This window comes from Schistocerca cancellata, chromosome 7, assembly GCF_023864275.1.
Source record: "Schistocerca cancellata isolate TAMUIC-IGC-003103 chromosome 7, iqSchCanc2.1, whole genome shotgun sequence".
Taxonomy (NCBI): Eukaryota; Metazoa; Arthropoda; class Insecta; order Orthoptera; family Acrididae; genus Schistocerca; species Schistocerca cancellata.
The window spans coordinates 281,678,754-281,704,277 of NC_064632.1; the positions used below are offsets into that span (position 1 = coordinate 281,678,754).

General features: G+C 44.4%; 1 protein-coding gene across 1 annotated transcript in view; it reads right to left on the minus strand.

Annotated features, from left to right (window-relative positions):
• Positions 1 to 277: 277 nt before the first annotated feature.
• The window catches only part of LOC126092733 (uncharacterized), a 179,117-nt gene continuing 153,870 nt past the window's right edge, over positions 278 to 25,524 (minus strand). The window contains exon 7 of the mRNA XM_049908459.1: positions 278 to 384. Coding sequence (XP_049764416.1) covers positions 278 to 384 — 107 coding nt within the window. The remainder of the gene's footprint in view (positions 385 to 25,524) is intronic.

Consider the following 25,524-nt stretch of genomic DNA (forward strand, 5'->3'; position numbering starts at 1 on the left):
CTACGTGATTGTCTATAAAAGTGTGCACAATGAGGCCATTATATCGTAGTGTATCCAGCGAATGCTACATCTAGACGCCTCTGATAGCAAGCCGGCTGAGTCTCGGCCTGAAACTGATCATTCTAAACTGTCGACTACATCAATAACTGAGCGGCCCGTAATCCCGTTAGAGACAGCGCTGTGGTGGACGTCGAGACAGGGGTCCTCTGGTTGCGGCGACGGCCTCCAGTTGGGCTCCGCCTCGAGACGCCGCCCCCGCGTCAGCCGCAGTTGCAGCTCAGCTTGCTGGCGACGGCCCGCAGGCGCTGCCGCCAGGTAGGAACGACGTCACCAGCAGGAGGCTCGGCCGGCGGCGGGGGAAGGGCGGCTGCCGCGGGCGAAACACTGCAACACGGACGCAGAGGCCGCTCTCAGGCGTCACAGTAAGGGACACGGTTTGTCGAACTTCAGAGGTAGTCTTATCCGTAGAGTAGAAATGAAGGTGGATTGAGTATAGCGTAATGCCACACCGACATTATCACGTGACTTACACTACCTGATCAAAAGTAGATACCCATTGGTCACTACTATTGTATGATGTGTGTCCACCCTTCTCCTTTGTGACGGCTTGAACTCCACTGGGGACACTTCCAAAGAGATGTGGAGGAATGGCAATGGCAACCAACTATTCCTCAAGTGCCGAAACCAGAGACCATAGTGATATGGGACGCTGTGGTCTGCAGGTCTCCCGTTGGCTTCAGGGTGGGACTCCGGGCGCACCAACCCATTTCACGAATGTAGGTGTCCAGCCATCACTGATTTATGACAGGATCTATTGTCACTCTGATACAGTCATCGTATCCAAACTGCTCCTCTACTGTACACAGCACACAGTGCTACAAAATGTGTTCGTATCATTCTGCATTTAACGATTGCTTAAGGGCGGTAGGACGTCAAACGGGCCGACTTGCAGCAGGAGAGGCGTCACAGGGCATTTTATTTTCCAGTGTCTATACTTTTACAAATAAATTCACAAAACTTTGTCAGCATCACCAGAAAGGATTCAGAATTAACACTCATTGCAGTGGAAGTTCGAAAACATAACAAAATAAATTTTTTTCACGTGTGAAATTTCATCATTTTTTCAATTACTAATGGCTGCATTTGTTACTATAGGTACACTTCTCTTCATAAGATAGAGAGATTCTTCGATGAATTTTGCACAGCATACATACCATACTTACAGGTGTATGAAATTCTAGAATTTATTTAATTTATGAAAAAACGAATGAGCTGTTGTATTTTAAACTTCATGTTTAGAAAAAACACAAATTTTGTAGTTAATTACCGCAATTTTTACCACAGTTTTTAATAGATTTGGAAAATTCTAAAGTTTCATACACCTTTAAGTATGGTTTGTATCCTGTGCAAAATTCATCGAACCATCTCTCTTACTTATGAAGAAAAGTGTACCTATAGCAACAAATGCTGCCATTAGTAAGTGAAAAAAATGATTAAATTTCAAATGTAAAAAAAATTACTTCGTCATGTTTTCGAACTTCCACTGCTATGAGTGTGAATTCTGAATCCTTTCTGGTCATGCTGACAAAGTTTTATGAATTTATTTGTAAAAGTATAGACAGTGGAAATTAAAATGTCCTGTGGTGCCTCTCCTGTTCCAAGTCGGCCCGTTTGACGTCCTACCCCCCTTAAGCACAGTAACAGGACCACGTCCTAACCACGAAAAGCACACCCCTAGTGTAACACCACCGTTACTTCTACATCTACATCTACATCCATACTCCGCAAGCCACCCGACGGTGTGTGGCGGAGGGCACTTTGAGTACCTCTATCGGTTCTCCCTTCTATTCCAGTCTCATATTGTTCGTGGAAAGAAAGACTGTCGGTATGCCTCTGTGTAGGATCTAATCTCTCTGATTTTATCCTAATGGTCTCTTCGCGAGATATACATAGGAGGGAGCAAATACTGCTTGATTCCTCAGTGAAGGTATGTTCTCGAAACTTCAACAAAAGCCCGTACCGAGCCACTGAGCGTCTCTCCCGCAGAGTCTTCCACTGGATTTTATCTATCATTTCCGTAATGCTTTCGTGATTACTAAATGATCCTGTAACGAATGCGCTGCTCTCCATTGGATCTTCTCTATCTCTTCTATCAACCCTATTTGGTACGGTTCCCATACTGGCCAGCAATATTCAAGCAGTGGGCGAACAAGTGTACTGTAAGCTACTTCCTTTGTTTTCGGATTGCATTTCCTTAGGATTCTTCAAATGAATCTCAATCTGGCATTTGCTTTACCGACGATCAACTTTATATGATCGTTCCATTTTAAATCACTCGTAATGCCTACTCCCAGATAATTTATGGAATTAACTGCTTCCAGTTGCTGACCTGCTATATTGTAGCTAAATAATAAACAATCTTTCTTTCTATGTATTACACTTGTCTACATTGAGATTCAATTGCCATTCCTGCACCATACGTCAATTCGTTGCAGATCCTCCTGCATTTCTGTACAATTTTCCATTGTTACAACCTCTCGATATACCACAGCATCATCCACAAAAAGCTTCAGTGAACTTCCGATGTTATCCACAAGGTCATTTATGTATATTGTGAATAGCAACGGTCCTACGACGTCCCCTGCGGCACACCTGAAATCACTCTTACTTCGGAAAACTTCTCTCCATTGAGAATGACATGCTGCGTCCAGTTATCTAGGAACTCCTCAATCCAATCACACAATTGGTCTGATAGTCCATATGCTCTTACTTTGTTCATTAAACGACTGTGGGGAACTGTATCGAACGCCTTGCGGAAGTCAAGAAACACGGCATCTACCTGTGAACCCGTGTCTATGGCACTTTGAGTCTCGTGGACGAATAGCGCGAGCTGGGTTTGACACGATCGTCTTTTTCGAAACCCATGCTGATTTCTACAGAGTAGATTTCTAGTCTACAGAAAAGTCATTATACTCGAACATAATAAGTGTTCCAAAATTCTACAACTGATCGACGTTAGAGATATAGGTCTATAGTTGTGCACATCTGTTCGACGTCCCTTCTTGAAAACAGGGATGACCTGTGCCCTTTTCCAATCTTTTGGAATGCTACGCTTTTCTAGAGACCTACGGTACACCGCTTCGCGTACTCTGTGTAAAATCGAACTGGTATCCCATCAGGTCCAGCGGCCTTTCCTCTTTTGAGCGATTTTAATTGTTTTTCTATCCCTCTGTCGTCTATTTCGACATCTACCATTTTGTCATCGGTGCGACAATCTAGAGAAGGAACTACAGTGCAGTCTTCCTCTGTGAAACAGCTTTGGAAAAAGACATTTAGTATTTCGGCCTTTAGTCTGTCATCCTCTGTTTCAGTACCATTTTGGTCACAGAGTGTTTGGACATTTCGTTTTGATCCACCTACCGCTTTGACATAAGACCAAAATTTCTCACGATTTTCTGCGAGGTCAGTACATAGAAATTTACTTTCGAATTCATTGAACGCCTCTCGCATAGCCCTCCACACACTACGTTTCACTTAGCGTAATTTTTGTTTTTCTGCAAGGCTTTGGCTATGTTTATGTTTGCTGTGAAGTTCCCTTTGCTTCCGCAGCAGTTTTGTAACTCGGTTGTTGTACCACGGTGGCTCTTTTCCATCTCTTACGATCTTGCTTGGCACATACGCATCTCCGTACTTCGCTGCTGGTCCTACACGTGACGGCAGATAATTTTCTCCAGCTATCTGCTGAACCCAAACCCTTCCGTCGGTTTAGCAAAGGGTCACCCGTCACGCGCTGTCCAGGGGTGACGCTCTGTAGACCACCTCAGGCGTCGCTCAGTACTGACCACAGAAACGTGTGAATTGTGAGGAGCTCCAGGCTAGTCCACATCCGAAGTCACTGAGCTCTCCTGACCGACCCGTTCTGAAGTTCCTATTTCTCTACTGACAACACAGTACCACCCGCCTCCTCTTGTATTGGTGCATCCGCGTCTCCAGACGTTTACTGGTTAATTCTGCATTACATACGTGCGTCCAGATACTTTTGACCAAATAGAGTACGTATGAAAAATTCGGAGTAGGTATTAAAGTCCATGGAGAAGAAACAAAAACGTTGAGGTTCTCCGATGACATTGTAATTCTGTCAGAGACAGCAAAGGACTTGGAAGAGCAGTTGAACGGAATGGACAGTGTCTTGAAAGGAGGATATAAGATGAACATCAACAAAAGCAAAACGAGGATAATGGAATGTAGTCTAATTAAGTCGGGTGATGCTCGGGGAATTAGATTAGGAAATGAGACACTTAAAGTAGTAAAGGAGTTTTGCTATTTGGGGAGCAAAATAACTGATGATGGTCGAAGTAGAGAAGATATAAAATGTAGACTGGCAATGGCAAGGAAAGCGTTTCTGAAGAAGAGAAATTTGTTAATATCGAGTAGAGATTTAAGTGTCAGGAAGTCGTTTCTGAAAGTATTTGTATGGAGTGTAGCCGTGTATGGAAGTGAAACATGGATGATAAATAATTTGGACAAGAAGAGAATAGAAGCGTTCGAAATGTGGTGCTACAGAAGAATGCTGAAGATTATATGGGTAGATCACATAACTAATGAGAAGGTATTGCATAGAATTGGGGAGAAGAGGAGTTTTTGGCTCAACTTCACAAGACGAAGGGACCGGTTGGTAGGACATGTTCTAACGCATCAAGGGATCACAAATTTAGCATTGGAGGGCAGCGTGGAGGGTAAAAATAGTAAAGGGAGACCAAGAGATGAATACACTAAGCAGATTCAGAAGTATGTAGGTTGCAGTAAGTACTGGGAGATGAAGAAGTTTGCACAGGATAGAGTAGCATGGATAGCTGCATCAAACCAGTCTCAGGACTGAAGACAACATCAACAACAACATAACGCTGTTTGTTTACATTTTGAGCTAATTCTGAAATGTATGTATTCCGTTTTTTAGAACAGCTTTTACCCATTTATTTATTGGTAACAGCTCTTATGGACGCAATTTGGTCGTACAGCGTACTGCGCAGTGCCCCTAGCTTGCAAGAGATGCAGGTCAGACCCGGACCAAATCCACGTGGCTGTTTAACGACTGTGGGCTGTTTCACCGGTCTGCCTCAGTATATTTTTTAGGCGGTTCCCTACTTTCGTTTATGCAAATGCTGGGCTGGTCCCCGAAATTATGCCTCATAGTATAAGATGCACAAACAGTTAAAATACGACCACATACGGAAAGGTTTATGCGATTCACAGACCGATGCGCATATACCACCTCTCTTCCTTAGGTTATCTTCATGGCTGTGGCGTCAGGAACAGCGTACGGCGACAGACTTAAATAATAAAATAAAATTTGACAAATCCTGTCAAAGTGGTCTCCGTACTGGACGGGATAACCACTACGGCAAAAAAAGAAGGAAACAGTTACAGACGCAAATCCGAATGCATCAAAGGAGAAAAAGTTGCTTTTCATAGGTAAGTAACACGAAGGCCTAATTATGATTATCATAATAGTAAGAGGCTTTTTATGTCTTGAAAAATATCGAGAAACGGCGCTACAAAGGTTAACATCAGAGGAGTATTTTTTGTGGCTGTATGGCCTTATCTCTTATTCAATGGTGTGGGAGTGTGCTGGCATTCAGTCCGCTGAATGCACACACATTTCGAGTAACTTTTACTTGTAGATAGTATTTATAGACGACAGTATGGGTCATTGCTTCCAGATTACACACATCTCCAAACCATTGTGCTTATTTTAAACTAGTGATTATAGTAAAATAATACTAGCGCCTGTGTCATGGAGAATGACTATGCACGATCAATAATATAGCTCCTGAAAAATGTGTGAATATTAAACATATCGGACTGAAAATGAAGAAAAGAAGAATGTCGAGCCTAAAAATACTTCAGTGTGTGATCAACCACTAACTTGCGGCGTTAATACCTCCATATTCGAAGCTTTTCGTGACACTGTCATCTTGGCGCACAGGAAAACAATATCACAAAGCCCCTGCAACATATCTTGCCCAAATATAGACTCGGCAGTCCTATCGAGTTCAGAACAAAACCTAAAAACAGCCGTGGTCATAGCTTCTTTTGCTGTAACACCCCAAAAAGAAAGAAAGAAAAAAAAATTACATCAGAGCTATGACACACATCACAAGCAAGCGAAATGCACTGGAATTTACATCTTGAAAGTTGCAAGACAAGTTCATTCCAGATGTCGAATCCAAATTGTTAAGATGAAAAGAGAACATGTGTAGAAAAGTCCGTGGTACTTTCAACGAAATGTGTCTGTGGTAGCGACGCAATGACATTAAAAATCAGCAGAGCATTTATGGGCTAAACTTGCTTCACGCTACAGACACGTGACTTTTGGAGTCTGTGTGTGTCGATGGCAAAAATTCTCTTCTGTGCGGTATCCTCGGCTGCCGACCACAGCGAGTCTGATCCGCTGCCTTCTCCGTAGGAACGAGGGCTGCTGCCACATCGGCTGGCGCCTATGGCCCGGCCATCAGCCACACAGTGGTGTACTGCGGGTTGCGGCCCTTCCTGTGCGCCAACAACCCAACAGCGGAACATCACACATCAGCAGCCGCCGAGGTACCACAGGTGGCGCTATATTCGCCACATGCAGCACTGCTAACGTCGTGATTACCTCGCCTCCGCATGCGACGTGGTGACGTGCCACCACGACGCTCTTCCTGGTGTTCCTCCGCTGGATGGCTTTACAGGACGCCACCCGGTCGCTCTCCAGTCAGTCGACATCGGGAGCTGACAGTTTACAGTTGTCTGGGCTTGACACCAACTGCTACAGGGTCCTCAATCCGTCCCATCCGCTGAGCACACGGTACACTGCGGGCTTTACACAGGTCACATCCGTGGTCCATCACTCAGAGTCTACAGTGTCGCATACCACGACAGACTGCCGAATCGTCGCGAGTGCGTCACTCACGTGACTCAGTGACCGTGGCTAACATAAATGATATATTTATTCTGAAAAATGAAGAAAACCGCAGGACAGTTGCTTAATTCACAATCTGTTATTGGCTATGCAACTGGTTTCTGAACAGTTACAATTCCATCATCTGGTGTAAAGAATAAAATCACTTAATCATCTGAGGTCATCCTCAACTCAACCAAAGGTCCCGTGTCGAAAGAGTAAAAGGGACAAAAATCCATAATAACCGTTCCCCTGTGCTGCGCAACTGGGAACACAAACAGGAGAACTAAGTAGTAGTAGATACTAGCCATGAGTACTCAGTGACATGGCATGTACATTCTAAGAAACTGTTATTGTGTATTGTGTCATTCTGATATTAGGTCTGGACGGTCTTTTAGTATAGTTATTCTGAAGCTCCTTTGTGCTAAAGTTCAAAAAAATGTTCAAATGTGTGTGAAATCTAAAGTTCAAAAAGTGTTCAAATGTGTGTGAAATCTTATAGGACTTAACTGCTAAGGTCATCAGTCCCTAAGCTTACACACTACTTAACCTAAATTATCCTAAGGACAAACACACACACACCCATGCCCGAGGGAGGAATCGAACCTTCGCCGGGATTAGCCGCCCAGTCCCTGACTGCAGCGCCCCAGACCGCTCGGCTAATCCCGCGCGGCGTGCTAAAGTTCACTGATGTGTAGTGTTAATAAAGTTCTACAGATCTTTAGCTGCCCCGGGATGTCCACTCATTAGTAGTGCACATTATCCACCATGCGACTCAACATTTTGCGTATCTGAATGCTGAGTCCGTAGGGTGTAGATATTCCAACTCTGTGGAGCTCGGCGGACGAAATATGTTTGTAACCCCCTTAAAAGAGCACTCTGGTCGCTTTAGAGCCTTGCAGATGGCATGGAACTGCTACCAGGCGGTCACTGGCTCTCAAATGCTAGGATCAGCCTTGGCAGTGAAGTGTTGTGTATTAGGGTTAGTCGTAAAGTTTCAATTATAGAGTTATGTAATTATTTCTTCTGTATGTTTGCAGATCGTGTACACACTCCTGGGTATACACTCAACTCCACGCGCCAGAGCAACGTGGCATACCGATAGAAGAGACACAAAACAAAGTCGCAACACACTAATGAAATGGGGCATTCGTTTTCTGCATGGGCTGTCGAATTTTGCTTCGACCTCTTTCTCGTCCATGTTCCCCTCAAATGGCGCTCCCTGTCTTCTGTCTCTTTCTCCCGATGCGTGACAAGAATTTAGAGAATGACGAAGAGGTGACTGTCGAGGTGTCACGCGCCCTGAACAGCCAAAATGCAGACCTCTGCAACACCAAGTCAGCTACCGTTGAGAAAAAATTTGTCGCACTGCAGGATAAATATGTAGAAAAGGGCTAACAATTTCCTTGGTCGCAACTTGATTATTTTCAATAAATTAAATTTTATGAGTACAATTAAATTTAATGAGTACAATTCGCATATGCAAGTGGGTTATATGGAATTAGCGAAGTAAGATGAGTCGGCAGGGACACGTGACAGAATATCTGAAATGAAGTGTCGTGTTTGCACGTACCCGTAATCACAACGCGAATGTAGCTGCCTGATTTGTTATTGTGTCATTGTGGATTGTCCAGTGTCTTTATAAGGAATGGTGTACCATTCACAGCGATGTAACACGGTCTAGGAACAATGGTCGAAAAAACAACTTAACCGGAAGCGACCAGAGACGAGTGTTAGGCCCTGTGAGTGATAGTTGCTTTCAGACCTATCGGGGGAGGAGTGGCTGCTGTCAGCGAATGAACGTCAGTTTCTGTCAGTTTCTGAGGGAACGCTGCGAAGGGAACTGCGTGCGGTCAACGTCTGGAGTCGGGACCTCGCAGGTAATGAACCGCAGACTGAGGTTTAAGAGAATCGTCTGGAAGAACGAATGTGGAAAGAACTGAGATGCTGAAGTACTGAGAAACGATGAGATGCATTTCAAGTTCGCTAAAGAAGTGGATACTGCGATAAGGAATACCATAGCAGGCAGTTCAGTTGAAGAAGAGTGGGCATCTCTAAGAAGAGCCATTATAATGTTCGACAGAAAAACATAAGGTGGAAGGAACGTAACACAAGAAATACTTCTATTGATCGACGAAAGGAGGAAGTACAAAAATGTTCAGGGAAAGACAGGAATACACCAACATAAATCGAGAGTGACATAAAGTAAAATGGCTGCAGGAAAAATCTGACGAAACTGAAAGAGAAACGTCGTCTGAAGGTGTGACCCAGCATATTGAAAAGACTGAACAAACTTCCGCTGTTAAACGTAAAGAAGAGAGCGGGTAGATAGAAAATACATCGAAGGCCTCTATAAGGGGAGGAATTGTCTACTGACGTGATAGAAGAGAAAGTTGCAATCGATATGAATGAGGTAGGGAATGCAATATTAGAGTCAAAATTTAAATTCTGGAAAAGTTGAGATCGAATAAGCCAGAAGGGACACATAACAGTTTAACTGAGTTTCTAAAATCGTTGGAGGAAGTGGCAAGGAGACGATTACTCAAGTTAGTGTGTAGAATCTATGAGACTGGCGACATACCATCAGATTTTCGGAAAAATATCATCCACGCAGTTCTGATGGCAGGAAGAACAGGTAAGTGCGAGAACTATTGCACAATGAGCTTAACAACTTTCATGTCTGCAACTTACTGATGAGAGTAATATACAGAAGAATGGTGAAGAAAATTGAGGGTCTGTTAGATGACGATCAGTCTGGGTTTAGGAAAGGTAAAACCACCAGAGAGGCAGTCCTGACACTGTGCCTGATAATCTAAGGAAGACTGAAGAGATATCAACACCCAGTTACAGGATATGTCGACCTGGAGAAAGCGTTCGGTAACGTAAAATGGTCCAAAATGTTCGAAATTCTGACAAAAAATAGAGTAAGCTATAGGCAAAGACGTGTATTATACAGTTTGTTTATGAACCAAGAACGAAGTGTGACTGGACAGTCAAGAACGAAGTCCTCGGATTGAAAATAGTGTAGGACATCTACATCTGTTACATGTTCTAAGTGTCGTGCCAATAAAACGCAATCTTTGGTTAACCTTCCCCACAACATTTTCTATGTGTTTCTTCCACTTTAAGTTGTTCGTAATTGTAATACCTAGGTATTTAGTTCAATTTACGGCTTTTAGATTATACTGATTTATCGTGTAACCGAAGTTTAACGAGGGATGAAGTCTTTCGACCCTATTGCTATCTGGAATGAAAGTGAAGAAGAATTAAAGATCTGTTGAATGGAATGAACAGTCTAATGAGTACAGATCTAAATCGAGAGTAATCTGGAAGAAGACGAAAGTAATGAGAATAACAGAAAAGAGAAAAGTGATAAACTTAACATCAAAATTGGTGGCCGTGAAGTAGACGAAGTTAAGGAGTATTGTTGTCTCAGAAGCAAAATAAGCCACGGCGGAGAAAGCAAGGACGACATGAAAAGGAGACCAGCACAGGCATAGAGAGCTTTTGTTGTCGAAAGAAGTCTACTGCTATCAAACATAGGACTTACTGTGTGGAAGAAATTTGTGAGAATGTACGTCTGGATGACAGCATTGTACGGTAGTGCAACATGGGCAGCGGGAAAACCTGAAAAGAATAGAATCGAAGCGTCCCCCACATAAGAAAGCTGAAAATTAGGTGGGCTGAGGAGATAAGGAATGGGGAGGTCCTCCACAGAATCAAAATGGTTCAAATGGCTCCAAGCACTATGGGACTTAACTGCTGAGGTCATTAATCCCCTAGAACTTAGAACTACTTAAACCTAACTAACCTAAGGACATCACACACATCCATGTCCGAGGCAGGATTCGGACCTGCGACTGTAGCGGTCGCGCGGTTCCAGACTGAAGCGCCTAGAGCCGCTCGGTCACACCGGCCGGCTCCACAGAATCGGCGAAGAAAGTAACAAACGGAAAACACTAACAACAAGAAGGAACAGGACGATGGGACATGCATTAAGACATCAGGGAACAACCTCCATGGTACGAAACGAAGCTGAAGACAGTATAAACTATAGATGAAGACAGAGACTGGAATGTATACAACGGATAACTGAGGACTTGGGCTGCAAGTGCTACTCCGAGATGAAGAGGTTGGTGGGCCGCATCAAACCGGACACAAGACTGATAATTCAGGAAAAAAACCACCCAGAAGCCATTGATAACAGCGGCTTAGAAGCTGCAGATATTTAGTGGTCTAGGCAGCATATAGGCTAAATGATAGCTGACTGCTGGCGTGTAGCGTGGTCCGACTAGTCACGACCGCTCCTCTCTAGTGTGATCCGACCAGTGATGGCCGCTAGTCTTTGAGATTTTGCAAGAAATTCAGCGTGATCCGATAAGTTGCAGTCGCTCCTATTTTTTAGATGTTATGAGGCACATAGCATGGTGTGAGTAGTCACGGACGCTCCTCTTTTCAGTTGTTGCGTGCATGTAGCGTTGTTGGACTAGTTGTGGCTGCTCCTCTTTTGAAATGTTGTGAGGCATGCAGTGTGGTCTGACTAGTCGCAGCTGCTCCTGTTTTGAGCTGCTGTTCGGCACGGAGCATGGCTGGACTAGTCGGAGCCACCCCCTTTTAAGATTTTGCGAGGCATGTAGTGTTGTTTGACTAGTTGCGGCTGCTGTTCTTTTGAGATGTTACGAGGGATGTGGCGTGCTCCAGCCAGTCGCTGCCGCTGCTCTCAGGTGCAGAGTACTCCAGCAGTCTAATGAGGCGTTTATCCGGCAGTGTGTGGCAGCTGTAGTTGAGACTGGAGGTTGTTTTGTAGTGTTTTAGAGATCCTTTTCGTATCACGGGTTGGATCCACTCATTCAATTGACTGTGAACATGACCTGGGACATTTATTCCAAAATTTTGGGTGAGCAAGTGTTGCCTTTTCTCGTAAATCTAACTGATGAGTCTCCTGTGGACACTGGTCTCTTCCAAGATGACAACAGCCAGGTGAAAATTTATTCACTGTAAAAAACACACAGCAAAAAAGGTTTGCATCACCTTGCTTCCTAGAACTCCTGAAGATAGACGTTGACTGTGAACGATGTATCAGAGACACAGTCTCTTTGACTGCTCAGATATGTCACTAAACGCACCCAAAGATGTAAACAACCATGCATGAGCAGCGCCTATTAGACGAAGGGGGTTCGACACCCGATCAGTTTCAGTCATTCCACCAGGAAGGAGGTACACGGCTCGTGTTGTTTGCGGTTCAGCCGTGCCTAGACGGTCAATACTGCTGTTCGATCGCGTTCGCATTGTTACTTAGTGCCTGGAAGGGCTCTCAACAAGGGAAGTGTCCAGGCGTCTCGGAGTGAACCAAAGCGATGTTGTTTGGAAATGGAGAAGGCAGGAACCGACGATGACATGCATCACTCAGGCCGCCCAAGGGCTACTACTGCAGTGGATGACCGCTACCTGCGGATTATGGCTCGGAGGAGCCCTGACAGCAAAGCCACCATGTTGAATAATTAGAATTATATATTAATACCTTCAGCTGCTGACGGGAGTTGATATATATCAACTGGGACAGGTGAAAATGTGCTCCCCGACCAGGTCTCGAACCCGGGATCTCGCGCTTACATGGCAGACGCTCAACCATCTGAGCCACCGAGGGCACAGAGGATAGTGCGACTGCAGGGATAATCCCGCGCACACCTCCCGCGAGACCTCCAGCGAGACCCACATTCTCACCTTAGACGTCCACACACTACATTCATAGTGTCCCTACCCACCACACTCACTACTCGTGAAGAAATTCTTACAAGTCCCGTAAGAGTTCGGGTAATACGTGTGCATCGGCACAGAAGAGGAAAGTCATGGCTGTATTGCCAGAACTATACACTTATATTGATATGGTGTCTGTTCTTTCGGAGTGTTTGCAACCATGACACCATGCAGCGTAGTTCAGATGGACCCAAAAACATGCAGCGTATTGGCGAGGCATTCGTCTTCATGGGCCACAATTCGCACCCCCATCGTGTGCATCTTGTGAATGACTTCCTTCAGGATAACAACATCGCTCGACTAGAGTGGCCAGCATGTTCTCCAGACATGAACCCTATCGAACATGACTGGGATAGATTCAAAAGGTCTGTCTATGGACGACATGACCCACAAACCACTGTGAGGGATCTACGCCGAATCGACGTTAAGGAGTGGGACAATCTGGAGCAACAGTGCCTTTATGAACTTCTGGACAGTATGCCACGACGAATATAGGCATGCATCAATGCAAGAGGACGTGCTACTGGGTATTAGAGGTATCTGTGTGTACAGCAGTCTGGACCACCACCTCTGAAGGTCTCGCTGTATGGTGGTACAACATGCAGTGTGCGGTTTTCATGAGCAGTAAAAATGGCGGAAATGATGTTTATGTTGATCTCTATTCCAATTTTCTGTACAGGTTCCGGAACTTTCGGAACCGAGGTGATGCAAAACTTTTATTGATGTGTGTATTAATTTCTGTAGTTTCAAAAATATTGAAAATATTGTTGTGCCACTGAATGCACCTCATTTTTCTGAGATCGCAAGTGTATTCAGATTTCCTTCAATGCTTGACTGTAAATTATTACTGATTCTCAAAGAGCTGTAAGAAGCTATCTTTCAGCTTGTTTGATATTCCGTCGTTTTTGGTGCATTTTCTGCACAAAAGTCATGCGAGCAACACCCACCCAAATTCCCTGCTTTGGGATTTTCCCATTTCCGGCGATATTTTCTCGTCTTTATACTTGGATTCGCCCGTACCAGGCGCCCAGGTGGAGATGGCACAGTGCGCCAAGTCCTTGGACCCCGGCGCTCAGCCATACTTCCACCTCCTCTCCCTTCATGCCACCACCAGGCGGCCAGGTTACTCGCCTACATACGCTTAACGTTACAAACGCTACTTCGGCGACCTGAGCGTCAGTTTAGTTCTCTTTTCTATTCAAGCAGCTTTTCAGGCGGCCTCACAAGATTGAGTGGACCTATTCACAGAGCGATCCATCATAGAAACATCTGTGTTGGTCACTCGAAATCAAACCCAACACCTCGGCGCTTCTAGCCAAAAACTCTGTCATGGTACCACGTGATCAGTCTGCTGTTGTTTGTTGTGACAACAACTGTTGCTGTTATGGCTTTAGGCTCCAAAAAGTGTGTGGCACCTGCCGGAGGAGAGATGCTTTGATGGACGAGGAGACTCAAAGCATAGACGACGGCATTATAATCCACGACTGAAACAGGAGACGGCAAAACAAAAGACTCCGATAAAGAAACTAGCAACGTCAGTGGGGAAGGTAGTTTTCTGTATATTGGCAGCGAAGTGTCGCGAGCAACAGATTTCAGATGGATTGTACATGCTGTACACAGTTTATGTATCAAATAGTGCAGTTCATGACATAAGTTCACGACTTGTAGAAAATAAATTAATGCTGAATCACAGTAAGGCTCAGTTTTTGCGGCCTCTGACACGCAATTAAACTGAAACTGACATTTTGGTTACACACAATGAGCATATGATAAATGGATCTGAATAATCAAAATTCCTAAGTGCTATTATTGTTATCATCTTTGTATCCAGCACACTACAAATATATATAAATGAAAACATATATACAATAAATACACAAGTGTCTGTACATGTGCACTGATTTTGAGGACCAGAATTCGGCAGTCTTGATTGCTGGAACCTTTGCCGACATGATGTGCTCCAGGGTGCTGTCCGCAGCTCGTGGTCTCGCGGTCGCGTTCTCGCTTCCCGAGCACAGGGTCCCGGGTTCGATTCCCGGCAGGGTCAAGGATTTTCACCTGCTTCGACATGACTGGGTGTTTGTGTTGTCCTCATCACTTCATCATCATCCATGAAAGTGGCGAGATTGGACTGTGCAAAGGTTGGGAACTTGTACGGGCCCTGATAACCGCACAATTGAGCACTCCATAAACCAAACATCATCATCATCCAGGGTGCACTACTCAGGTAACTTCAGGAAGATCAAGACGTGTTCAGCATCTTGGAGTTCTCCACATTCGCAGGTTGAATCTCCAGTACCGTGTCCCACCGAATCAAGTTCTGTTTGCACCACCTCACTATACTTCGCAGCCTGCTCAAATTCTTCCACGTCTGGTAAGGTAGTTGGAAACCAGCATCGGGCTCTTCCTTTAGGTTTTGGTCATTAGTTTCAGTTGCCTTGTTTCGCCAAAATCCTATTGGCGAGCAGAAGGCGATGATTTAATTGCTTCAGTCATTCGAAGAAAAATGTTCTCGACCTCATCCTGGGACAAGAAGCTTGGGATGCTTGGAATCATTCTCCTGCGTTTGCTTCTCAATCTCTGTCACTGTTCTTCGTCTAATACCCAGGGGTGGTGTGCCTGTAATAAGGTAGATTTTGTGAACTGGAGTTGGTCGTAAGCAACCAGTTATAATACGGTCTGTCTTGTTAAGTGCGATATCAATGTATTTGGTGCCGCGATTCTGCTGTGGAGACTCATACATTGATGAGCCAAAACATTATGACCACCTGCTTAACAGCTCGTTTGCCCATCTTAGGAAAGAAATACATCACTGATTCTGCGTATCAGGGATCCATCAGTTTGTTGGTAGGTTTGTGAAGGCATGTGGCATTATATATCTACGCACAGGTCATGTAATTCGCGTAAATAGCGGGCCGCTGCTTCGTGTAAGCAGAGATGGCGCCCGATAGCGACCCAGTTGGGCTCCGTAGGATTTACATCAGACGAATTTGATCGCCGAGACATCAAACTGAGTACACTATAATGCTCCTGAAACCACCGTAGCAAGGTTCTGGCTCTGACATACGGACAGTTTTACTGCTGAAAGATTACATCGCCGTCAGGGAAGACATCAAGCACCAACGGATCAGGTGGTTCGCAGCTGTCAGTGTCTTCGATTACTACCACAGCTCCCATGCAGGCGCAGTAGAATGTCTGCCATAGCTTAATACTGCTCCGTGACGCACTGAACGTTTCGAGCCGCCGTTCACCACGATGACGGCGTTTGTGGAGAGCACCATCGACGTAGTGTAGCAAAAATGTGATTCACCCTAAGAGCCGACACTTGTCCATTGATCGACGGTCGAATCCCGTGGGTCTCGTGCCCATTGCAATCGTAACTGACGATGTCGGTGGGTCAACATGTAACACGTAGGGGTGGTCTGCTGAGGAGCTCCATGTCCAACAATGTACGATAAATGGTGAGCTCTGAAACAGTTTTGTGTGCACGAACGTTGTGCTCTTTCGGCAGAGATGCCACAGATCACCATCTATCGTACTTTACATAGCAGATAAGCCTCCGAACCCCACGTTCTGTGAAGAGTCGCGCAGTCCAACCATTTAGCGCCTCGTGGTAGTTTCACTTTCCTTCTACCTCTTTACATAGATACTCACGACAGCAGCACGTGAACATTTGACCAGCTTTGCCGTTTTAGAGATGCCCTTTCAGAGGCTCTGGGTAATAATAACCTACTCTTTGTCAGAGTCGCTTATCTCAATGGATTTCCCCATTTGCAGCCCATACCTTCACTAGGGTGATCCCCGGTCCATGTCTGCTCCGCTTACACCCTTTTGTCACAGCGTAACGTGTCCGCAACGCCACCAGGTGGCATCCAACGTCGCAGTGGGCAGTGGTCATAATGTTTTGGCTTATAAGTGTGGCTTATCAGGGCAGACGTGCGTGGAACATTTGGTTACGCTACCCATGTGCTGTTAGAGAGCTTGTGTATAACATTATTTGGGCAGACTTTGAACTTTGTCTTCTCGCAATGGTCTTTGAAAGTAAGTGTGCGGTCGAGCTTTACTGCGAAGTATGTAGGAATGTTCCAATGTTGTAGTTGCTTTCCCCTCAAAGTTACTTCCAGTTTTCCCCTAGCTTGTCTATTTCTCAAGTGAAATGCACAGACCTGTGTTTTGGATGGGTTAGGCGTCAGGGGGTATCGTCAGATCTTCGAAGGCAGCAGTCAGCTTCATTTCTGCCTCCTTCTTCTTTGGGTTGCAACTGCAGATCTTATATTTGCAGATCTTATATTTGTTCCGACAGGTTGGTCATTAGTGTAGATATTGTACAGCTGCGGTGCCAAGACACTGCCTTGAGGAAGATCGTTTTTCTGGATTCTTCACCTGATTTTCTTGTTGTTCAGGGTGACAAACAACCCTGTTTCGTAGTACGCTTTGGAAGAACTGCATAGATCCACGAACACCACGCCTGTAATCTGCCCTCTCTCGTATCGGTCCTCTATATGCTAGGTTAGGGTGAGGATCTGGTCACAACATGATTTTTCCCAGGCGAAATCCTGCCTGTTGTTTAACAAGTACCTGGTCTACATATCGCGATATGCAGTTCATAAACATTTGTATACATGACAGAGAAGTGAGACTGTTCGATAATTTTTGGGGTGTGTCGGATCTTTCAGACGTTTCAATAAGGCTGCCACTTTAGCTTTATACCAGATTTCGGGTATCTGTAACTTTGAGATTCAGTTGTTAATTATATTTAAAATCCACTTTTTAGTTCCTGATTCGAATCTCTTTATTTGTTCAATTCGTAGGTAATTTAGGCCTGGAGCTTCGGAAGCCTACGTCCAGGATCTTGTTGAAAGTCCTGTTATAATTAACGTTAAAACAGTATCTGCAATAAGCGACAGTCCAACACGAAAATTAATCTACTTTTCTTATTTTTCTTCGTTTATGACACAAGTTCGTAGCGTTTTTGTTTGGCACGTTGGTATTTCGGTTGCTATGGTTTTATTTATCGTTTATCAGTTTTTATTTATAGTTCACTGTTGCTGCTTGAGTTTACGTACATTCATTTTGTCATGTGGAATAGTAATTGGAGTTGTGGATGGTAGAAAATGAAGATACAAGTGAAGAAATCGGAAAATTTTCTTCACTTTCTCCTGTTTGAGTTCAGTAGAGGGGTGACAGCTGTGGAGGCAGCCAGAAACATTTGTGCCGTGCATGGGGATAATGACACTGGACAGAGCATGGAAAGAAAATGATTTTCTCGTTTTAAAGAGGCTCGTTCTGACGTTAGTGACTCTCCACGTTCAGGAAGAGCTTCAGGGTTTTATGAAGATCATTTAAATGGATTAATGCACAATGATCCACATCAGTGTACTCGAGAACTGACAGATGTGAAGAACTGTGATCATTCCACCAGTGTGCGACTTTTGCGTGCAATGGCAAACGTTCAAAAATCGGGTGTGTGAGTACCGCATGCTCTAAGCCAAATCACGAAAATCAGCGGATGGCCATATGTGCATCTCTGCTTGCTCGTCATCAATTGACTCTTGGACAGCGCCGATCATCCTTATCCTACGTCATGACTGGCGACGAGAAATATTGTGTTTGTGCTAACATAAGGAAAAAGAAAGAAATGGTTGAACCCAAACAAAAAAGCAACTCCCCATACAGAGACCTACACGCGTTGACAAACGATAATGTTATGCATCTGGTGGAACAGCAATACTGTTGTACTACGAATTGCTTCTGTTAGGTGTATCCATCACTGCTTACATTTATTGTCAACAACTGAGACGTCTTTCAGACGCAATCCAAGAACAATGTCCAGGAAGACTGCGTGAAGTGATACTACTGCACGATAACGCCTGCCCGCATTCTGCTAGGCTGACACAAAACACTATAAAAGAGTTGAATCCTCTGATTTTCACCTTTTCCACTCTCCGAAGAACTTCCTTTTAGGTTGAAAATGTGCACCAAATGTAGCTCGATGAGATCTTCGCCTGAAAACCACGTGATTTCTACAGTCGCGGAATCTAAAAGTCACCTCAGCGTTGGCAGAGTGTTGTAAATAGTGAAGGAAAATAAATATTGATGACTAAAGCCTCTTTATGTGTCTCTATCGAGTTTATTAAACGTATATAAAAACGCTACGAACTTATGCACCAACACAATACTCGCCGACTCCATAGAGAGGGTGGAATGTGTGCTGGAACGTAGACAGTCACAATACTGGCAACGTAGTTTGTACGGTGAAAGGCTACTACGATGTTCACATAATAAAGAAACTGACTGAGAAACCCATCTACGAAAGAAATTTGATGTCTTTCTACACTAAAGTGACAAAAGTCATGGGATACCGACATGCATATATACAGATAGTTGTAATGCCGCGTACACAAGGTCTAAAAGGGCAATGATGGAGCTGTAATTTGTACTCAGGTGATTAATGTGACAAGATTTTCGACGTAATTATGGGCGCAGGACGGGAATTAACAGACTTTGGACGCGGAATGATACTTGGAGCTAGACGCTTTGGACATTCCATTTCGGGAACCGTTGGGGAATTCAAAATTCCGCGATCTACCCTGTCAAGAGTGTCCTGACGCTATCACACTTCAGGAATTACCTCCCACCACAGACAACGCAGTGGCCTACGACCTTCACCTATCGACCGAGAACAATGGCGCTTGCATGGAGGTGTCCGTGCTACAGACAAGCAACACTTCGTGAAATGTCCGCAGAAATCAATGTGGAACGTACGACAAACGTATCCGTTAGGAGAGTGCGGCGAAATTTGGTGCCAATGGGCAATGGCAGTAGAAGATAGAAGAAGAGTTCCAATGTTAACAGCATGACATCGTTTGCAGCACCTCTCCTGGACCATATCGGTTGGATCCAAGACTCCTAGAAAACCGTGGACTGGTCAGACAAGTCCCGACTTCAGTTGGTAAGAGCTGATATAGGGTTCGAGTGTGGCGCAGACCCTATGAAGCCGTGGACCCAAGTTGTCAACAACACGCTTTGCAAGCTGGCGGTGGCTCCTGAGTGGTGTGGTTTGTATTTACATGAAATGGGCTGGGTCCTCTGACTGTTCAGCTACTTGGATACCATTTACAGCCATTCATGGACACCATGCTCCCAAACAATGATGGAAAGTTTTATGGATTACAATGCACCATCTCAGCCGGCTGCTCTGGCCGAGCGGTTCTAGGCACCTCAGTCTGGAACTATGCGACCCCCACGGCCGCAGATTCGAATCCTACCTCGGGCATGGAAGTGTGTGATGTCCTTAGGTTAGTTAGGTTTAAGTAGTTCTAAGTTCTAGGAGACTGATGACCTCAGCAGTTAAGTCCCATAGTGCTCAGAGCCATTTGAACCATTTTCGCACCATCTGACCAGGCCACATATGTTCGCGATTGGTTTGAAGAACATTCTGGATAATTCGTGCAAATGCTTTGGCCACCCAGATCACCCGACATGAATCCGATCGAACATTTATGAAAGATAATCGAGAGGTCCGTTAGTGTACAAAATCGTACACCGGCAACACTTTCGCAATTATGGACGGCTACAGAGGCAGCATGGCTCAACATTTCTGCAGGGGACTCCCAATGACTTGGTGAGTTCGTGCCATGTCGAGTAGCTGAACTACGCTGGGCAAATGGAGGTCCGACTCCATATTAGGAGGTATCCCATGACTTTTGTCAGCTCGGAGTATGTCGAACATTAGTGAAGCTACAGCAATGTCACAGCGCCCTGTGATTTGCAATGGGATATTGTTGTTGTCGGTCGTTCCGTCTACTGTGTCGACATCAGCTTCGCGCTCGGTCACTGCTTCCAGAGCGGCAGTGAGGAACGGTATGTGTGTGTGTGTGTGTTTGTGTGTGTGTGCGACTCACGTGCGGTCGCGGCGGAGTCCTGCGGCCGGTGGCTGCGGCGGCGGCGGAGGCGGAGGGGTGTCGGCCCCGGGAGGCGGGCGTTGGCGAGCACCCCACCCCCGCGGAGGCGCCGCCTCCCCCACACCGGCGGGGCGGCGCGCCGCGTCCTCTGCACAGAATGACCATCCCTCAGTCACTTCAAAAGTGGAATAGTCCAATGGTTCAAATGGCTCTGTGTACTATGGGACTTAACTTCTGAGGTCATCAGTCCCCTAGTTTAGAACTACTTAACCCTTTCGTGGGCAAAATTATTGAGCAGTTTTTTTTAATGAATGGAGAGCAGATAGTAGTTAACAGGTAGGTATATTTATGATATAGAATATCAAATTAGCTCCAACTGTGAAAGTGAGGTCACACAACAAGATGGGAAGTATTCTTCCCACTGCCCTTCCTTGGAGTTAAATGACATAAACAACTTTTTCAATATATGTCATATTTATCTGATAAATTTACTTCTCTTGTTACAATGATTGTTCACAATTACTCGCCATGAAATTTTCTGAAACATGGGTTTATGCAAAGTGGTATTTGAGAATATGTACAAACACAGCGAGTGCTCTTTTCCGCAGCTTTGGTACTACAATGACGGCACGTCCAGTAGGTTTCTCCTAAAATGGGTTGATGCTCCCCTACAGCCACATAACGAAAATCTTCAGGTACTTTACCCCTTTTTGCCAGAAAGACAGGTTTTTGTCCACGCCTTTTTTGGGATGAGAAGCCAGCGATAAATTGTCTGGCTAGATGGATCCTGTATGTGAGCTGATCATGCTGTCCACTTTCTCTTTTACTTATTTTCCACAGGATAAAACTGTTCATTGCAGCAACGTCCACCAGGAAATAAAATATTCTGTGCCACCATTTTACAGAACGTCTGACAATAGCACACCTTTCTCGTAATTGATTGAACTTATCGACACCACCCACTATTTTGTTGTATTCTGCCACAACTTCAGGACAAGAAATCTCTGTACTAGTACCATCCTTTTTTTTCCTTTTCACTGTGGCTGTTTCTCATGGGTCATGAATTGAGGACAGGAAAGTGACTGGGCGGTTATCCATCCATTTTACTGCAGAAATGGCTCCTTTTGTTTCAAACTGGAATTCTCCTCGTTCCAATTTTACGTTTTCCTTCATAAATTTGGGCAAATCAAAAGTATTTACTTTACACCATAGCTTTGAGGAAAAAAATCACAAAATGTCACGCAAACAGCACTGAAAGGCGGCTCCTCTACAGAGCAACACTCAGCTATACAATGCCTCTGCGCGAAGGTACAGCAAAAACGGCGGGAACTACCGATTGGAAGTAGTACCCTGTAATGTTCACTAGGTGGTAGCACCGTACAGAGGTGGGAACTGTGAATCCCACAGGACTAGGAGCGAGTTCATTGTAGTGGGAAGTATGTTTCCCACGGCTCACGAAAGGGTTAAACCTAAGGACATCACATACATCCATGCCCGAGGCAGGATTCGAACCTGCGACCGTAGTGGTCGCTCGTTTCAAGACTGTAGCGCCTAGAACCGCTCGGCCACTCTGGCAGGCAAAGTGGAATAGTCATTGGATGCCACCAGAATAACAAATCGATCAGCGACAGTTCAACCATCCTAAAGCTGCCCAAGTCGACTATTGATGATACGATTGTAAGGTGGAAACGCGAAGAAAGAACCGCAGCAAACTTGTCAGACTTCGTGTAGTGCTGGGCAGGGACTGTCGAGCATTCTGGAGGGTGGTTGTTACAACATTGCGTGAAATCAGCGGAATGAATCAATCGTGAGCTGCAGTGTCTTACCAACAGTCCAGTTATGACAATGACTGTGTGTGGGGAGTTAAAAAGAATGGAGTACGATTGTCGAGAGGCCCCCCATGACCCACATATACCTGTAGCCAGTGGTTAGTGGCGCTCGAGATGATGTAAAGAGAGACTCTGCTGGTCAGTGGATGACTGGAAACGAGTGAAATGGATAACTCCACATCACGCTACACCTTGTCACTTTGGCGAATCCCTGAAGAAGTTAGCTGCCAGCACATGTAGCCCAACAATGAGGTATGGAGGGGGTGGCACTACGATAAGGGGTGTGTTTCGGTTGTTAGAGTGTGGCCCCCATACTGTGGTTAAGAAAAAGCTAAATGCGAATGGTTACGAATACAGTTTACAGGAATGCAGTAGAGGAACAGTTCAGAAGCGATGGCTGACTGTGTCGGCGTGACACCACGCCCTGTCAATGAAGCAGCAACTGTGAGGCAATGGCTTGTGGACAATAACACTCCTCAGATGGATTGGCCTGCCCAGATTCACGACGAGAACCCAATACAACACATCAGAGATGAGCAGGAATATCGACTTCAGTCGAGACCACTGTATCCAACATTTCTAGTTTCGGGACTTGAGAAGAATGAGCTGCCATTTCTCCACAGGCATTCCGAAACCTAATTGAAAGTGTCTCCAGCAGATTTCAGCCGCAATAAAGATGAAAGGTGGACACACAGCATATTAATGTCCACTAATACATGTCTGGATGCGCCTGATCAGATAGTGTAAAGCCAAGGATGATGCAGATTCTAATGCTTCGAAATATTTAGTGAAAGTATAATATAATAAATGTGGCTGGTTATGGCAATTTCTGTTTTCAATTGGACCTTAGTTAACTCTATTTTAGTTAATTGTTCAGTGCAGTGGCACAATTGTGAGAATTAAGTGGATACTAGGTAAGTTCGATGGGATGGTGATTTCTTTGTCAAATTTGAGTGGAATCCTAAGGCACCCTCACACGTTAAATGCTTATTGCACAATAATAGGTACTGTGATCTGAGTTTTAGGAAAAGAAATTGAATCTAAAAGAAAAATATATACAAATCATGATACAAAAAACCAAATTGTTAGCACCATGACCAACATTGTGCTACAAGATACTTCAGACGAAGCGAGAGAATTGTCGCATTGTGCCGGCCGTTGTGGCCGTGCGGTTCTAGGCGCTCCAGTCCGGAGCCGTGCAGCTGCTACGGTCGCAGGTTCGAGTCCTGCCTCGGGCATGGGTGTGTGTGATGTCCTTAGGTTAGTTAGGTTTAAGTAGTTCTAAGTTTAGGGGACTGATGACCTCAGTTGTTAAGTCCCATAGTGCTTAGAACCATTTGAACCCATTTTTGTCGCATTGTGCGCTAATGGTTGACGGATCAAAAGATTGTAGGAAAACCGTGCAACTATCAACTGTCACTCGGTATTATTTAGATGGTAACATATACGAAAGAACTCTAGGCTTTGAACCAGGAAAAAATTGGATGCTTCTTCTCTGGTAATTTCCATTAAAAAATCTAGCATACTGTAAAATTGATTTAAATTATCTGTATTGTGCAAACACATGATGGCGCTGCAGTAATGAATGGTTCTTGCGCAGGTGTTCAAGCTCTTTGAAGCGGGGAAGTCCCACAAGCCACCTACACGTACTGTAAGAACCATAAGCTTAATCTCGTCATAGTAATAACATGCAGGGGCAACGAGTCGGCTACAGATTGTTTTATGACATTGCAGGGACTCTACCTTTTTATGAGGGGGTCGGCAGTGTATCAAATGTTCACTGACACAAAAATAAAAATGAAGACTGGAAAGGTGGAATTGAAAAGGTTAAGTGACACTAGATGAGGCTGTCAGTATGTTACGTGCGTGGCTGTGAAGAAGACAACTGAAGCTATCGTTGTACTTCTAGTACACAATCAGGCAAAAACTTCAGAACAAGCTGCAGGAGCATCAGGATTTAGTGCATAGTTAATTTTTTCCTTTTTTAATTTTTGCCTGTTCATATGCTTGCTAGAAAAGTGCAAGTCGCTACCTGATTTCCTTCAGGTCAGAGACTGTGATAGTGTAACTGCAATCAATTTGGTACAAGCAATCAGTTCAATCAAATGTGTGAATCAGAACTCAGGTTTCACTTATGTATGGAAAGAAAGTGCAGCTGTGGTCACAAAAATAGGTGCTGTTATTTCCACACATTCCACTTCTCTTGGTAGAATTAGAAAACTACTAGAACGTCTTGGGGAATAAGTTATCATTTCCCGAATGATGACAGCCTGGAACCTGTACAACCAACTGATTTCAAATTATTAGTATTTGATGAAGTTTTAAATACAGCAGAAACTTAATTGGAGAGATGTTTTATTTCACACTCTGGATTAATTAAAGAAATCACTTGTCTAAAGTCAAATACTGAATATTTCATGGACAAACAAATGTTACAAATTAAGATATTATAAAATCTTATCATTAGAAATGAACAGCAAACCAGAGTGAAGACTGACAATTTATTTGCACTGCTCAAGTTTTTAGAGCAATATAAACTTGCAATAGATGATTTGTACAAATTAAGTCATACAGAATTGACTTTTCCAGCTTCCTCTGCATCACGTGAAAGAACATTTTCGTGTATGCGACGTGTAAAATGTTATGTGAGGAATTTAAGGTCTGTTGAAATCCTGATTTATTTGTCTTTTCTTACAATAGAAAGGACTGTGACAAAGACCACTGACTTGCAAAGAGTGGTTGATGATGCCGCCATCAGTCACAACAGTAGGATTAATCTGTTTTAAAGGTAAGTAAACACCTGTTGTTTATTTGTATTTCACATGTTTTCGCTTTTTTCTAAGTGGTATCAATTTTTTTGTTTTCTGGCTGAATGTAAAATGAATGTAATCTCGAAAACGCTTGTTTTGAGGCATGATTTGTTGCTATCGTGTGGCATGTCGGGGAAGGGGTGTTATTCGTATCAGAGTACGTTACATTATATTACATTATATAGCGGCAATTTAAGGTAGATGGTGTTTTGATCTATGGTTCCTAAGAGACTGGCAGAGGTCGTGCCTGAACTACACATTTACGACGCTGCCAACGTCAGCAG